At 44.1% G+C, this 15,333-nt stretch overlaps 3 protein-coding genes across 4 annotated transcripts in view; 1 reads left to right on the top strand and 2 right to left on the bottom strand.

The window, feature by feature from the left end:
- LOC135895817 (glycoprotein antigen BM86-like) overlaps positions 1-534 on the bottom strand; it is a 28,394-nt gene extending 27,860 nt beyond the window's left edge. For both annotated transcript variants that reach the window (XM_065424013.1, XM_065424014.1), the window contains exon 1: positions 159-534. In XM_065424013.1, coding sequence (XP_065280085.1) covers positions 159-237 — 79 coding nt within the window. In that variant the 5' untranslated portion in view covers positions 238-534. The remainder of the gene's footprint in view (positions 1-158) is intronic.
- The window catches only part of LOC135895812 (glycoprotein antigen BM86-like), a 236,882-nt gene that overhangs the window by 46,383 nt on the left and 175,166 nt on the right, over positions 1-15,333 (top strand). The window contains exon 2 of the mRNA XM_070537626.1: positions 13,326-13,404. Within this exon, the coding sequence (XP_070393727.1) occupies positions 13,326-13,404 (79 nt within the window). The remainder of the gene's footprint in view (positions 1-13,325; positions 13,405-15,333) is intronic.
- LOC135895814 (endothelin-converting enzyme 1-like) lies at positions 8,749-14,575 on the bottom strand. Its single transcript, XM_065424005.1, has 2 exons — positions 14,445-14,575; positions 8,749-11,146 (listed from the first exon to the last, which is right to left on the bottom strand). Exons 1-2 carry the CDS (start codon positions 14,481-14,483, stop codon positions 9,161-9,163), a joined length of 2,025 nt encoding a protein of 674 aa, XP_065280077.1. The 5' UTR covers positions 14,484-14,575; the 3' UTR covers positions 8,749-9,160.

The raw sequence follows: 15,333 nt of genomic DNA, 5'->3' as shown, positions 1-15,333 counted from the left end.
CATCCATCAAAATGCTTTCACAGTACGAGCTGTCACAAGACAAAATATCACTTGACGCGGCAGTAGCAACATACCACCACGCCTTTGAGAAGTATACAGCACCGACGATAGAGCAATGTTCACCTTCGTGTGCTGATGCAATTTTGAAGGCCTCTTACCGGGAGTTTCATCGGCGGATGCAGTTGACGACAAGTTAGCGGCAAGCACCAGGAGCAGTAGCGGCCATACGTTGTTCATTTTTCCCCTTTCGTCTTCACGTTTGGCGCTTTCGAGAGCGTCAGAAACGGCGCGTACTTTCAAGTAGACGAGAAGACGGTCGCTATCGCCGGCCACTCCTCTCGGTCACTGCCGCTGCACCGTTTCATACGTGCGTGCAACGTCGATTGATGCTTTACTTAGGCCCTGGATGAGCTACAGAGTAACAAAATATTCCTTTTTCCAGTTCCCTCCTATGCACCTATCCCTTATGCTGCTCCATATTGCGATGATAGTACAAATTCCAACGGACACACCCAGTGGTGTCACAATGTTCAACCGCGAAGGCGAACGAAGAGCACTTTATCGTCGAGACGAAGCCACTATCTTTCTCTCGGCCTTTGATAAGGAGTGGTTTTGTGGAGATAACGAGGCTGAGAGGCCTGCGTTATGCGCCGCAGTTTTCACGTAACATAGTGCACCACCAGTTCATGTCTGCTAACACTTTATATTAACATTAAAGCTTGAAACTCCCAACTCGGCCAGTATACATGATCGCATCTTCCCAAATAATGTTTTTTTTTTCAGAATGATATAAGCAATAGGGGATGTGTACCGACGACAACGAGGCCACAATACTGCTGTACAGCGAGCATGATTGAAACGAGCGCTTAAAAGACCTCTGATGTGCAGCAGCACAGTGAAAACTGTGAATAGGACAAGAAAACGGAGTATATGACGCCATGTGAATATTCCCTATAGTCCAGACTCCTGAGTAGATCATGCCATGTTTTGTGCGTTCATGTTACAGCACGTCGGTGTGTTACTGCACACTGTAGACAATATAACATTCAAACGTTGAGAAGGCGTAGACATTGAGAATAACGTACAGAATGCTTAATATTGGGGTTTGAGTCATCTAACACAGCTCCGGCTAAGTCATAGAGATCTCGAAGTCTGTCGCGCGAGTCTGGGATTTGTAGTTGTGGCGTGACACAACTTCCAATAAAAAGCGAGACATGTGAGACACATTCGCAGTGATTCATGCTTCATCCACAGCGTACGCTGCGAAACGTAGTAATGACCACAGATAGACTTCATTACATGGTAGAATGTTACTCGCGATCGGTCTAATGCAAGAGTGCTTTATAACACAGCCTTCGCAAGACAGCGTTTCCATGGCAACGTTATCGCTACGCTAGACAAAGGAAGGCAACTTTGCTGCGTTTAGAGATACGTGGAAATGACTCAAAGCCCATGCTTTAAGAATTGCGTTGCAGAGTTAAAAAGCAGATATGTTTTACCTACCCCACCGCGGTGGGTAGTTCAGTGGCTATGCGTTGCGCTGCCGAGCTATAGGACGCGGGTTCGATGCAATCCGCGGCGGCCGCATTCCGATGGGGTCGGACTGCAAGAACGCTCATGTACTTAGATTTAGGTTCGTGTTAAAGCACCCCACGTAGTCAAAATTAATCCGTAGTCCCGCACTATATGGCTCCTTATCAGATTGTGGCTTCGACTTACTTTTTTTTTTAACAAAACGTCGTTTTTATGCATTCAAGCACAAAAGTAAATGGAACGCTAATCCGTTTCTCCGCAAAGTTCGGTAATTAACATATCGAAACTGGTGTCATCCTGAGAATTCGTTCTAAGTGGATCCGCCTCGTGAGCTCCAGGGCTAGAATGAGTAAATTGCAATATGGGCTATAAGGCAATTAGTTAAAACATAATTAGTGAATTTTTGTTCATAAGTTGATTATGCACTTAAATTTTTTTTTGTGCTAGTAATGTCCGCGTCTTCGAGTAGGCCAGTTCATGAACTAGAATTATGCTATCTGCCACAGGCAATCTAAAAAAATGTTGAGTGTTCGCTGAAACACCCGGTATATTAGAAAAGAGAAATACATATGTAAGTTCATCAATAACGTTCACCGGTAGATGTGATTACATGACATTTTAAAACAGGTTGTTTCAGATTTTTTCTAAACATTTGAAGGAAGCTACAGATTTCATATCTGTGTGTGTGTAAACTATTCCAAATGATACCGAAAAACAAAAGCGAAGTCGATCTACCCTAATACACGGATAATAGGTAAGAACAAGATACGATGGGTAGCGAAGTGAGTGGAATTAGGTTTAGAGAGCAAATGTTGTGGGAAACTGTCGAAAGTGAGGACATGGTTATAAATACTAAAGGATATATTGCCTATATTAGAAAAATAAAAGCTAGACAAACGCCAAATATTCAGATCAGCAAAAATGAGGAAAGAAGTTGAAAGCCGTGGAGTGAATTTAATAGCGGGAAAGGCTTGTTTCTGGAGTTTAATCAGTGGGGAGAGGTGAACGGCGCATGTATGGCCCCATGATAAGGTGCAGTAGTTTATATGGCTGTTTATAAAGGCGTAATATAATGTTGCGAGTACGTGGAGTTGGAAGTAGAATCTGGTTTCAAGGAGAGCAAGTATGACATACGATATTTTAATGCAGACTGAAGACATGTGTTCATGAAACCTAAGATGAGCGTCAACAATGCCTTTGAGAAAAGTAACATGATCGAGTAAAGTCATAGCCTGGTTGTTGAAGAAAAGTCAAGCAGGTAAAGTTTTCCTGTTCGGTGAATGAATAAGCATAAGAGACGATTTGGAAACGTTAATTGATAGGCCGTTTGCTGTACATCACTGCACCAGGGAATTTCAATCTGCTTGTAAATAGGAAATTAGAACATTGAGGTCAGAGCTGTGAGCAAAGATGGTTGTGTTGTCTGCGTACAAAATACTCTTTGAGCGAGAAAGGCAATAAGGCAAGTTATTATTGCATGTTAAAAACAAAAGGGTTCCTAAAATAGATCCTTGGGTAACACCTTCAATACTACAAGAGGGATTAGAAAAACAATCAACGACAAGCTGCCGTCTATTAGACAAAAATACTTTTTACTAATGATAGCGGTGGCCGAACAATACCGTGACACTCAAGCTTCAAAAAAAAAAAGAATGTTATGGTCAATAGAATCAAAAGCTCAAGACAAATCTCTAAATACAGAAGCTGAAATATCGCCATGATCAGTGTAAGACTTAATATTATCTGTAAAACATGCGATGGCAAGGTCCGTAGACAACCCTCAGCGGAGTCCAAACTGAGAAGTTAGTATGTTAGAGTTCGTGTAGTACTTGTTTAGTCTTGTTCCTACCAATTTTTTTTAGAACGTTGGCAAGGAAGCGAGGAACAGAAATCGGACGGCTATTTTCAGATGATGTTTTGTCATCTTTTTTTCTCTACAGGTATGACCTTCGCAGCATTGAGTTTGTCAGGGAAGAACGCCAGTACTGAAAGAAAGGTTAAATATCTGGGTTAAAATGGGTGAGATTCTAGAACGAGCTAATCTGATGTGTTTTGCGGAGATATTATCCAGATCAAGGCCAGTTTATTTCAAACTTAAAATGACGGATTCAGTTTCTTCATGGTTAGTGGGGTGAGGTAAAAAATATTGTGGTTGGTAGGTGAAGGAGAATATCAGAACTGTCAGTGAGAGTAGTACCTATCGAAATGCAATCACTGAAGGTATTAGTTATCTCATTCAGGGATGTTATGAGCACACCATTCATGGAAAGTGATGTAATCGTGTGATGTGAACCAGAATTATTTAAACATTCATTTACCAACTGCCATATTTAGTATTATTACCGTATTCTGGAATTTGGTCTTCCTAATAGCTGTGCTTTGCATCTTTTAAAGAAGCGTGGATAAAACGTTTGAATAATGCTCACATCATGATTTATGACGCTTGTTGAAAGGCTGCTGCTTGTAGTGATCGTAATTTTTTTCTTAATAAATGTAACACAAAATTTGACAGCCAAAGGCAAAAGGGAGCATGACAGTGCCTTTTTGAAGATCATAGACACAGCACTGCTGCTACGTTTTCTTTACCAAAAACCCGCGCCACCAGAGCCAATAAAACAGCTGTACACTTCAATACGATCGCTGCTCAATCATCCTCAAAATAATCATCCATAGTCCTGTAATAACACACTCTCAGAAAATCCTATATACAATGCTTTCAATTCAGGACCTAAGATATTACGTATTACACTTGTTTCCAGATTAAAAAAATTTCCAGAATTTTAATTGCCTCTTCTATAGGAATTGCGCTCCATAGGCTTTATGCTTCAATATTGAAGTGGTTGGACACTTCAATAAATTAGGCTTGGCTGCGCAATTCAGGGAATCCCTGCATGAATCATCTCTTTTGTCCGCACTAAAAATGTGTATGATCGGCAGCGCTCCATGGCAATTTAATTGAGCTGTTCATGCTTCAATCGTGAACACAAAGCACTTGTGTTTAATGCAAGTTTACCAGTGTGGAACGCTGACGGCTATTGCTTGCATAGGCTTGTTCTCACATAGTCTCATCAAAATTTCATTTCACCGAAACGCGTTTGCTGTTCTGTTAAAGCTCCCTCACAGTGAAATTGAATGTGTTTCGGTGGAAACACAAGTTTGTGCAAGAGACAGACCAGAATTCCGCTGGCAGAGTGGTTTGACGCATTGGTCTACGGGAACAGACATGAGTGACATCACTCAAGACGCAGTCCAACAAATGTGACAGCTTGGAAGGGAAGTAGGAGGGTGTGTGGAAAATCAGTGTACTCCAGCCAGTCCAAAAAGCACGTAAGTTCAACGCAATGTTGGAATCTAGATGACAGGAAGCTTCCATAGCGATAGTAAAACGGATGACACGACCGCAGCGTCGGCGCTTTTGGCTGTTTGTTGTTTGCGTCCAAAGGATGAAGGTGGGGTGTGTTGCTTGTCGAGGAAATGACAGCGCTGATGAGAGATGTGCGCTTCATAACTATTTTGTCGCATGCTATTCTGGGGTCTGACCAAGAATGGGCACATACCCACTGTCCATAGTCTTCTCAGCAAGGAACAGTAGCCAGCCCAATCCCAGTGACCAAAGTTGTCTACATACATACATACATACATACATACATACATACATACATACATACATACATACATACATACATACATACATACATACATACATACATACATACATACATACATACATACATACATACATACATACATACATACATACATACATACATACATACATACATACATACATACATACATACATACATACATACATACATACATACATACATACATACATACGTGTGCGTGCGTGTGCGTGTGTGTTGACTACTCTCTCTTGCTGAGAAGACTATGGACAATGGGTATGTGCCGAAATAGACAACTTGGATAGGCCTCTGGGTATGTGGCACTGGATATGTGCTAGAAACGCTTAGAAACGTTGGCGATGGCGCTTATCGGGACGTTACCATCGATTGAGTGGTAGATCAATCTGGTGACATGGGAGCTACAACACATCGTCATTAGACGCCGTGTCAATGGATGGCTAAACCATCTAGCTATGGTTATTTGTCCTCTAAAAATCATCTTCAGCACCGTTCACATGGAAATAAGACGTGATTTTGATTTCTTGCTTTTTTTAATGTTCTCGGTGGAGCACAATTTATCACAGACAGCAACACTTGCTTACCCTCACCTTATCGATGCTTACCCTCACCTTATCGATAAGCGTAATTGCTGTCAGGCATGTCGTTATTCCAACCTGTCATATATGAATTTTTTCTAGAAACCACAATAAAGTTATACAAATTGCTTCCAACAAGTGTTCTTTTTTTCTTGAATAAATGTTATTTCAGCCGCTTGAGAGGTATTATTAATGAGAAACGCCTCTTTGCTGTCGTATTTTTCTCACAAATTAAGTGACAGTGTTCACATACGCACTGCTGTTTTCAAATGTAGAGCCGCAACATTGTAGTGATGCCTTCCGCTCAATTCTATGCCACTCCTATTACCCACTGCTCACGGCCCACTGATCCTGTTGATTATGCGGGTGATCCCAAGGACCTGCGTGTCTGCAACTCCTCTGTGTGCAATAAAGTTATCACCACCATCTGTTGATAATACAGACGGAGCGCGAAAAGGAATAGCATTTGAAAAGGCGGCGTTACAAAATCGCTACAAAGTATTCCTGTGTCGGCAAAAATCTTACTATGACGTTCGAATGCATATCTTTAGCATATCCCTTCAGGTGAACATTCTTAAAGAACCACAATCTGCGCTATTACATAAATGTGGAAATAAATTTAAGACCGAAGAAGATAAAGAACAGCGTAGAAAAAAACGCCGACTTGTTTTTGTTCCCTAGCCACGTCGCTTGCGCGCGAGAGATTGGTAATTAAGCGGGTGGTTTTAAAGCTGCTTCAGTTTCAGTTTATTATTCTTTAAACCCAATGAATGACTCAGAGTGAATATACACACAGGGATCTCAAAGCAATGGGACCCTCGGTTAATGATAGCAAGGAAGAGTCGTATGAAAGTTGAAGAAGCTAGGTAGAACAAACAAACACAATAAAATATGTAACAGAAGAATTAAATAAAAGAAAAGAATGATCAGTATACAAATCTATAGGGCATAAAAATACTGTCAATGAATAGAAATGACAGATGTAGTGTAATGAACGTTGTAAACTTAGTTATACATGTAAAAAAGCTTAAGGGCATGACAAAATGCGTAAGAGGGCGAAGATTTTTTTGGGATATCTCAACAAAATTAAAAATTTTGGCATTGTTACGTTGGCTTCTCGATTGCTTTCGTCCTATTTCATTCCACTTTTTTATCAGGGCTGCAGACACGAAGAATGTCAAGTATCCACGTAGCCCAACTTCCTGCCCTGATCCATGCTAGATCCAGCTGGATGGCGTTCTTGGTATGGCGTTTTTCTCTTGAGCGCTAGGTCCTAGGTCCGATTCCCGGCCACGAAGCTACATGCTCCCACTGCGATGCTCACGCCGCCCACAAAGTTTCATTTGTGAGTGACAACAGTTGTTTCCCGCGCCCAACTACACGTATCACGCAGCAGAGCAGGGAACGTTGTTTTGAATGTTGTACAGCTGCTCATGGGTGCGCAGTAACGTATACTTCACGTATTATGTACCGCTAGCAGATGCGAAAGTATGCCCTCTGTACGCATACCCTCTGTCCTGTAATAAATTATGCTTACGTGTCGCCATTGTGAGCCAATCTTCGGTTCCAGTAACGCGGCAATGATATCAAACTTGATATAATGGTTAATGTCGGCATAAAACATGCTGACCCGACGCACCTCCCATGGCACTGCTACTTGATTAACAGAAACTAAACAAATAACCAAAGGCAACACAGAAACCAAAGCAATGACTGCTGGACTCGATCTTCGTTAACCTCCGTGTCTTTTGTTATGATCGGTTTATGGTCTGAAAGAGCACAAGTTACGACTTTACATTTCCTTTTCCTTCTCCTTACCCTTTCACTAAGTCGAAGCACCATGGCTGCATACGCCTGCAGCGTTAAAAATGTACGTTGACTTGGCAGAAATATTCGAATCTCTGCTGCGTTTTTGCTTCTGCGTAGTAAGACACAATAAATAACTAGTCAATATCAAAATAGAGCGTCGGAACACGTTCCGGGTGGTCAGATAGTTGCTATTTTCTAAGGTTTTAGTGAACGATGGCATGCTCAGTTATGCTCAGCAATTCAGCAGTATAAAAAAATTATTGGAAAATTTGCTGGCTTTAGATCGTCTTGACAAGCTTCTTAAAAAAATCATGTGCCTTTACACTCTGTGAAGGTGGTTGACTAGCGAAGCTATTTAGCACAAGAACGGAGTTGACGCATAATTTTTGAACAAAGGTGGAAACTAATTGTCTTGATGGGCGGTCATCGTGACGAAAGGTACGCCCACTCGTTTATTGCCTCGATCGCTGGTCATTATTTCACTCGCAACTGTAATCACATTCTTTGACGATGTGAAATCGATGCACGTACGCCTCTGGGTGGTCGCTTGGGCCGGAACGGTGTGGCATTGCAAGGGTTATGTCTGCAACACGGAACGCGTAAACCGCACTCTTTTCGGTACCGGCACATCCACATTGAAATCGCCGACAACTACAACAGGGTTAGTTTCATCGCAGCTAATTCACGCAAAGTGAGTAGCCATAAACCTTACGGAATTATAAGTCATTGCATTTTTTTACGGCAATCATTTTTACGGCGGTCATTTTTACGGCGGTATGAGCCATTGATGATGACAGTTTTCGACATGCGCTTCTGCATGTTGCATGAGTGATTACAAAGAATTTAAGCACTGTTCGCTTCACTTTGACGAGTGCTTGCAGCCTCTTCCTTACAGGGCTGTGAGCCATTGCATTTTTTGCTTGCTAGGGGAGTATGAATGCTTAGGGGGTATGAGCCAGTGATGATATTTTTTGTGCACGGAGAACAAAAATGCATGGAACCCTAGCCATAAGCAGCTTCGCTGTAAAGATCTCATGGTCGCTGACTTGCACCAGTAACAGACATGCGACGTAGATGCCTCCCCGGACTCGTCAAACTTCGTTCAAGAAAAACAAAGGGGTATAACATTTGGCTTTCAGAAGAGGGAACCGAGCCAGCATTAAACACCAGCAAGCGTACAGTGGTGGATTGACGGAAAACATTTTACGGAACACTGAGATTCTACAATTTGAGTTGTCCACGACACCAGGTGCCATATTTTCGCGTTGTGTATATCAAGTGCTTAATAATCCGCAAGACGCAGCAAAATAAATAAAGAAATAACCGTGTGAAAAAAAAGAAAAGCAGGACGCGAGTACATTGGACCTTGGTACACCATAAAGTGGAATGGGTATGGACTATCGCGTACTGTTCAGCTTATCCCAATTTATCATGATGCTGTGGTTTATCAATATCATTCAAAATGTTCCTTTTGGTGTTCATTTCTGGACAGGAAACGTCTACGTCCCTTTTCTTTAGTTGTCCGTGCAGCGTTATCTATATTCAGGACAGCAATTCGATACGAGTTTTCTAATTGATCATAATTTTTGTAAGATGTCAGAAAAGTTCGCAGCGGCGAGCTGGGTTGAGGCCGGTGTTCTTAGCGCACTCGAAGGCGTCGGAGAAACCCTTCACGTGGCGCAGAGCAGGAGAACATGGATCCACGTTGCCACCTGCCGACTGGGAACCCGTGCAGCGCATAAAACACCAGGTAGCAAAGAACAATTGCGTCGAGGACAATGCCGGTAGATCATGCAGCATTCGATTGTCCTTCTTTTCGGCTGAAAAGAAGGCTTCCACCAGAGACGACAGTGCAAACAGGTCTTCCATGAGTTTGAGAGCAGCGGGCGGATACGGCAGCGCTGCGTCTTGCTGAAGGCAATCGCGCAAATCGGTCAGAAACTGGCGTAGTTCATCGGACGTATCAGTGTCGTTACCAAAGAGTGGGGCGAGAAAGATGCGTGCTGACGCTTGTGCCACGTGACTGCCCAGGGCACCGTACTTTATGGCGGCAGTGGCTGCCGCGTCATACATCGGGAAAGCGAGCGCCGAAGGCAAAAGCACGAAGTCACGGAGTTCGGGAATGATCTCGAAGAGGCTCGCGCGATTGAGCGTCTCGGGGAAGAGTGAACGCTTCAGAGGCGTCTCAGCTCGCTGCAAGGAACGTATGGCCGAGCGCCAGTTGATGGCGAACACGCCTCCGAAGTCCGGCACTCCTGGCAGCGGCGCATGGGCGAGTTCGCTGTTCCCTCGGTCCAGTATGGCGAAGACGTGGTCGACGAAGCTCCAGCCAGCTAACGCAGACACTCTAGTGGCGAATTTAGAGTCCGCGCTCAGGAGTTGCGCAAATGTCTCGCGCACTGACAGCACTAAGGTCTTCACATCTTGACGCACGGGACCAGAGAACACCAGGTTGCTGTAGGAGGCGAACACAACATCGCCCAGAGTTGCGTACAGCAAGACTATGCAGAAATTGTCTCGGTGAAACTTATCTTCGTTCTCGCCGGAGCTGTAGCTATTCGTCAAATTCGCGTGCGCGAAGTAGGCTGCGAACCGCACCGCGTGCCAGGACACAAGCAGATGCACCTCTCTTTCGCCGTGTTGGCGCCACAGACGCGCGAATTCCAAGAAGAAGAGAGGGTGCGTGGTTCGGAATGAGACAGCGGTGCCAGTGCGCGTGTGACGGGCGACGGTGGCGTTCCACTCGCTGGGGCTTCGGTAGAGTTGTGCTTCTCCCAGTGACAACTGCTGGCGATGAGTTGAGGCACTGACGAGCTCGGTTACCATATCTCTCTCGATACGGGCGATGTCTGCGAACGTCACTAAACGAGAGCGCGTCGTATCCTCATTCGGTTGAAAGGCTTCTCGAAGTGTTTTAAACAGCCTGCGCTGGTCAGGTGCTGACATATTATGGCTGCTTACCAAGAAGAAGCTGAGCGAGCGTTTGAGGGTGATGACGGCACTCTGCCGGCCTGGTCTCTCGACCTCGATGTCGATCACGCTGGACCAGCCGAGGTGGAGCGCGAGGTAAGTGAGTGTGTCAAGGACGTTGGGATTGGTGGGCCACGCGGGCCACACTACGCCAGCGTCGACGAGCCATGACTTGACCAGCTGAGTGTCGTTGCGTCCAGAGACGGCATGCTCACTACAGCTGCGGTAGAAAGTGGCGACTTGCTGCAGCGCGCTCTGGCGGACTAGCAGAATCTGCTCTGACTGGGTGAGGCGAGAGATGTAGGCTAGCGTGGCGCGGTAGTGCTTTTCACGAACCGAGTACGGGTTTTGCTGACGCCAGCCGTGGCAGACGAAGGAGCCGAAGCTGTCGCACGGATCAATAGAATGGTTGATCGAGCTCTTCAGAAGACGAGCGAACTCGCCGCAGGCCGCCGTGTTGCAGTACATGCCGCCCGCACCCAAGAAGAAGCGTGCAAACACTATGAGTAGGGACACGCTGGCCACGAAGGCCAACAAGAACAGGCCCGGGAGAATGGAAGCAGGCTTTGCAGGCGGATCTGTTACGCGTGGGCTTGGCAGCAGCCTGCAGAGCTGAGCAAGGGAAATACAATTAAGTAAGGACTTCCTGCATACATTCAGCAGAAAGATGCATAAAGATACCCCAGTAATGAAATAAAAACTGATTTCTGAATCCACTCAGCACCTCGGGATGTTATCCGTTCAAGGTTTATACAAGCTACGCTGACCAGAAGTAATATTTTCTCAAATTAAGGGTAACCCCGAATTTTATATTTTTTTTGTTCGTATACATGGACTATATACCATTACTAAATTACGTACTCAAATTTACCAAAGCCCACAATTAGACCCATGGCAACAACTGCTCGAATGGCAAACTTCAAACCTCCTAAATGAATAAACGTACCGGTATAAAATGTGCCCAGGAGAGCATATGCCGACTTTAAGAAAGGCAAGTACCTGTCAAAACGTTCGATCCTGCGTTCACCTTACTCTCGTTTTGCTTATCGTCTTGAATTTCCATCCCACGCATTTCCCGTGTTTTCCGTAAATAATTATTGTAGTATTAAAAATTGAAATTTAATAGATAAATAAACATTATTGGTTTACTTTAGAAAATGTGCAAAACAACTATATTTGGTAGAACATTAACCGATTTTAAAACGGTCTGCTGATTATTTTAGCTTACGTGCAAATACTTAATGTGTGCATTCTAGATCTCGTTGTGTATTGCGTGTAAGGATACTACTCCATTGTGTGGTGCTGAATTTGTATTGCAAATTATGCGCTATGTAGAGATTGTATTTAGTTTTAAAAACAAATCTTTCTTCACCGGTTATCCGCCCCCTCCTCACCACCTTTTTTTTCTCCCTTCGTTGTGGCTTAGCGGCTATGGCTAGCGCTGATAAGCACGAGGGCGCGGGATCAAATCGCGGCAGTGGCGACTACATTTCGATGCGGGCGAAATGCACAGACTCCCGTGTATCGTGCACTGGGTGTACGTTAAAGAACGCCAGGTGGTCAAATCTACTCGGGAGTCTTCCACTACAGCGTGCCTCATGATCAAATTGCGGTTTTCGCGCCTAAAACGCCAGAATTAAATTATTTTTATCACCCGTTATTTTGCATTGGCTATGGCCCTAGCTTCTATCGTGGGTCGATGCCAAAGATAGTGCCGTATAAAAATGTGCCCCGATCCCGAAGATCTGATGCCAGTAGTCCCGGGTAGAGAGTTTCTCACTATATTACCTAGAGGGAAATCTGGCGCTGCTGCGCTGTGGTATGCATGGGAATGCCGGTATATTGTGACTTCGGATTGACATCGTTCCCGAAGAGCCAGGCAAGCACCGTTCCGTCTGTCACAATGACTCATTTTCTACTAAAACTGCACGTAAAAAGCTGTTTTAGCTTTATTATTACACAAAAAACGTGTTTTGTTTAACTATGAGAACTTGTTATTGCATGTCCAATTATATGATACGTAAAGAGTATCAGCGGGCCGCTAAAGTTGGAGGACAGACGACAAGATTCGCGCTCGCTTTGAAACAGTTTGTCGTCTGTTCTTGCTTTGCTTCACTTCGTCATGCATTGTAGGTGAGTAAAGATGTAATTTGCGTGAATGGAAACATTTTATGAAGATTTCACTTCAAGAACGCGTTATTTGTGTAGCCATATCCGCGTTTTAGACGAAGCCTCTTACAACACCAGCCAACACAAGCGTCGCAGACACATATACCATCATTCCCATCATGGCACGGCGCCCCTTAAGAAACTCCCATAGACGGTGGCGTCAGATTTTCCTCTAGGTGTCATAGGGAGAAACTCTGTGGTCCCGGGGCTCGCGGTGGAATCACTACCTGTGTTACCAACATGCGGCACCGGTGCTCCTAGTGGCATCGGTACTGCTGGTATCACAGAGACTTATACGTAACAAACTATGCGTAATATATTACTTGTAATCAATTACGCTTTCATTGCGGTTTTATGTAATGTTGTAATTCATCGAATACTTCGTTTACTCGGTAATGCTCACTGTTTTTACTTTTTTTTCAGTGACCATTTACATGCAACCAGTTACTTTATTGGCGATACAAAATGTAACAGGCGACGAAGTTTTGAGCACTCGAACTTGATGGGAATTACGGTAAAATGCGCGCGGCCGAGTCCCGCAGCAGCCTCGCAAACTTCAACAGACGATGCTATTACTCGATAGCGAACTTCGGAAATGACCTTAGCGCTATATCTTTTTCAGGCTTTCATTGAGACTGCCGGGAGTGCCTTCTCCGGGCCCAAGCAACAATGAAGCCCTGCACTTCATAGACGATCCAAACGTGAGCATCGCGACATTTAGTAACGGCACCCTTGTGCTCAAGATATGATACCACACCGCCGCTTCTTCTAGAGCACTCGTTTAGAGAGTTTTCAATGTCGCTGCTATCTCTTCGTCTGAAAACAAGGGAAGGTGACCGACAAAAAATCTTTAAAAGCAATTGCTGGTGAAGCTAACGTGTGGATGGCTGCAGGGGACGCATTAATATAGCCAGGTCAGCTCGTTTGATTTACTCGATTTGTGCAAGGCCAACAAAAATTGGGACGAAAGCAAACCGAAAGTAATCGATTACTATTTCGTAATTCCTTAATGACTTTCTTGTACAAATCATTAGTCACTGTAATGAATTAACATTTGGGTAAAGCAAATTAACATTTGGGTAAAGCAATTGTATAATCGTAATCGGTTCCTTTTTTTCTGTACCGTGTACAAGTGTCGTGCAACCATGCAGTACCACCTCACCATGGTGCCGGTGGTAAGGGGAGCGTTTTCGCATTCTTCCCTCGTGGCATCTAGAGTTTCGAGGCGCTGTCGTTTGAGCCGTTGCGTGCCTCTGAGAATAAATTACACGGTTCATATACGCCATTATTACGCCCGCAACTTGCTCTGAAAGACACTTTCCCCCAGTTCAGCTCGGGGTTGAATCGCTTTCTGGTTTTGCTTTTTAGCTGAAACTGTAGTGCCGTATGTGTGCTGGCTCCGAGAGCCAGGCTACCGATAATGTCGCCTTTAGAGACGGAGCCATCTCATTTTGTGCTGTATCGTGAATGAATGAATGAATGAATAAATAAATAAATAAATAAATAAATAAATAAATAAATAAATAAATAAATAAATAAATAAATAAATAAATAAATAAATAAATAAATCTCAACGAACCGACCTAGAGTTGAAGTCATTGTAAGCGATAGCTTGAGCCTTATGACAAGAGATGCTCTGGTCGTAAAGAAGCTTACTTAAACGTACAAGATGAAGCACAAGACGAGTGGCACCCGCCAACAATGAGAATGCGAAATATATGCTGACTTCTAGGCTGCTTACCGAAGCTCGGGAATAGTAGCTTGCAAGACGTGATCTCATGAAGGAGCCGGCGAGGCTTCTAACACGTCAGGATCCTGGGAGAAAAGAATACGCAGCACGGACTAGGGCGCGGCGACAAGGACGAGGAAGCTGCTACTTTCGTCTTCTTCTTCGTCTTCTTCTTCTATCCTCTGAACGTGTGGCTCATACCCACTATGGAGGATTGACAACTACACAGGTTTATAAGGACTAATGAATATTGCAAGTGAATTTCACAAGCACACTCGCGAAGAAGGATAAGTTCAACGTGACAGATGCGTGAAAAGGAATGACGTATGCTGTTGAAATGTACTAAAGTAATAACAAAGGCTGCAAATTTAACTGGCCAATCGTTTGGAATGAAAAATAATATTCCCGGACGGCAGCGCAATTAAACATAATTGTGTGTGTACCCGAGCGCCCAAGCTTCAAACGAAAGGATAACGAGAATCATCAGATCCAGGCCAATTCTGTATGGTAATTTCGAGAATTCTTTTTCTTAGCACAGTAAAGCGGTGGCACGACAAAAGGAAGCGATTAGTTCTTCCTTCTCATTACAGAAAATGCACACGGTGGAGTGCCTCAAAGCAAACCTGTGTAGGTATGAGTTCAGATGTATGACTCCTTACACCAGGGGATAGAGGAGGCGTCGATACTGAGCGGAAGCAGTTAACGTGGGGTTAAACAACACTTTTCTAAGAGTGCGTGAGTGAAATCTAACCGCAGTGAAATAAGCGGAGAATGGCACCACAGAAAGAACATGGCCGTCAAGTGATGCAGCGGTTAGTGAGTCCGCAATTTGCATCAGAAACACACCCTTGTCCGATTGAACTTAAATAAATCGAATGCATTGCAAACGAGTAGCAATTAG

This window comes from Dermacentor albipictus, chromosome 4, assembly GCF_038994185.2.
Source record: "Dermacentor albipictus isolate Rhodes 1998 colony chromosome 4, USDA_Dalb.pri_finalv2, whole genome shotgun sequence".
Classification (NCBI taxonomy): domain Eukaryota; kingdom Metazoa; phylum Arthropoda; class Arachnida; order Ixodida; family Ixodidae; genus Dermacentor; species Dermacentor albipictus.
Note: the sequence above shows the minus strand (reverse complement) of the source record. Positions and strands in the feature narration are given on the sequence as shown.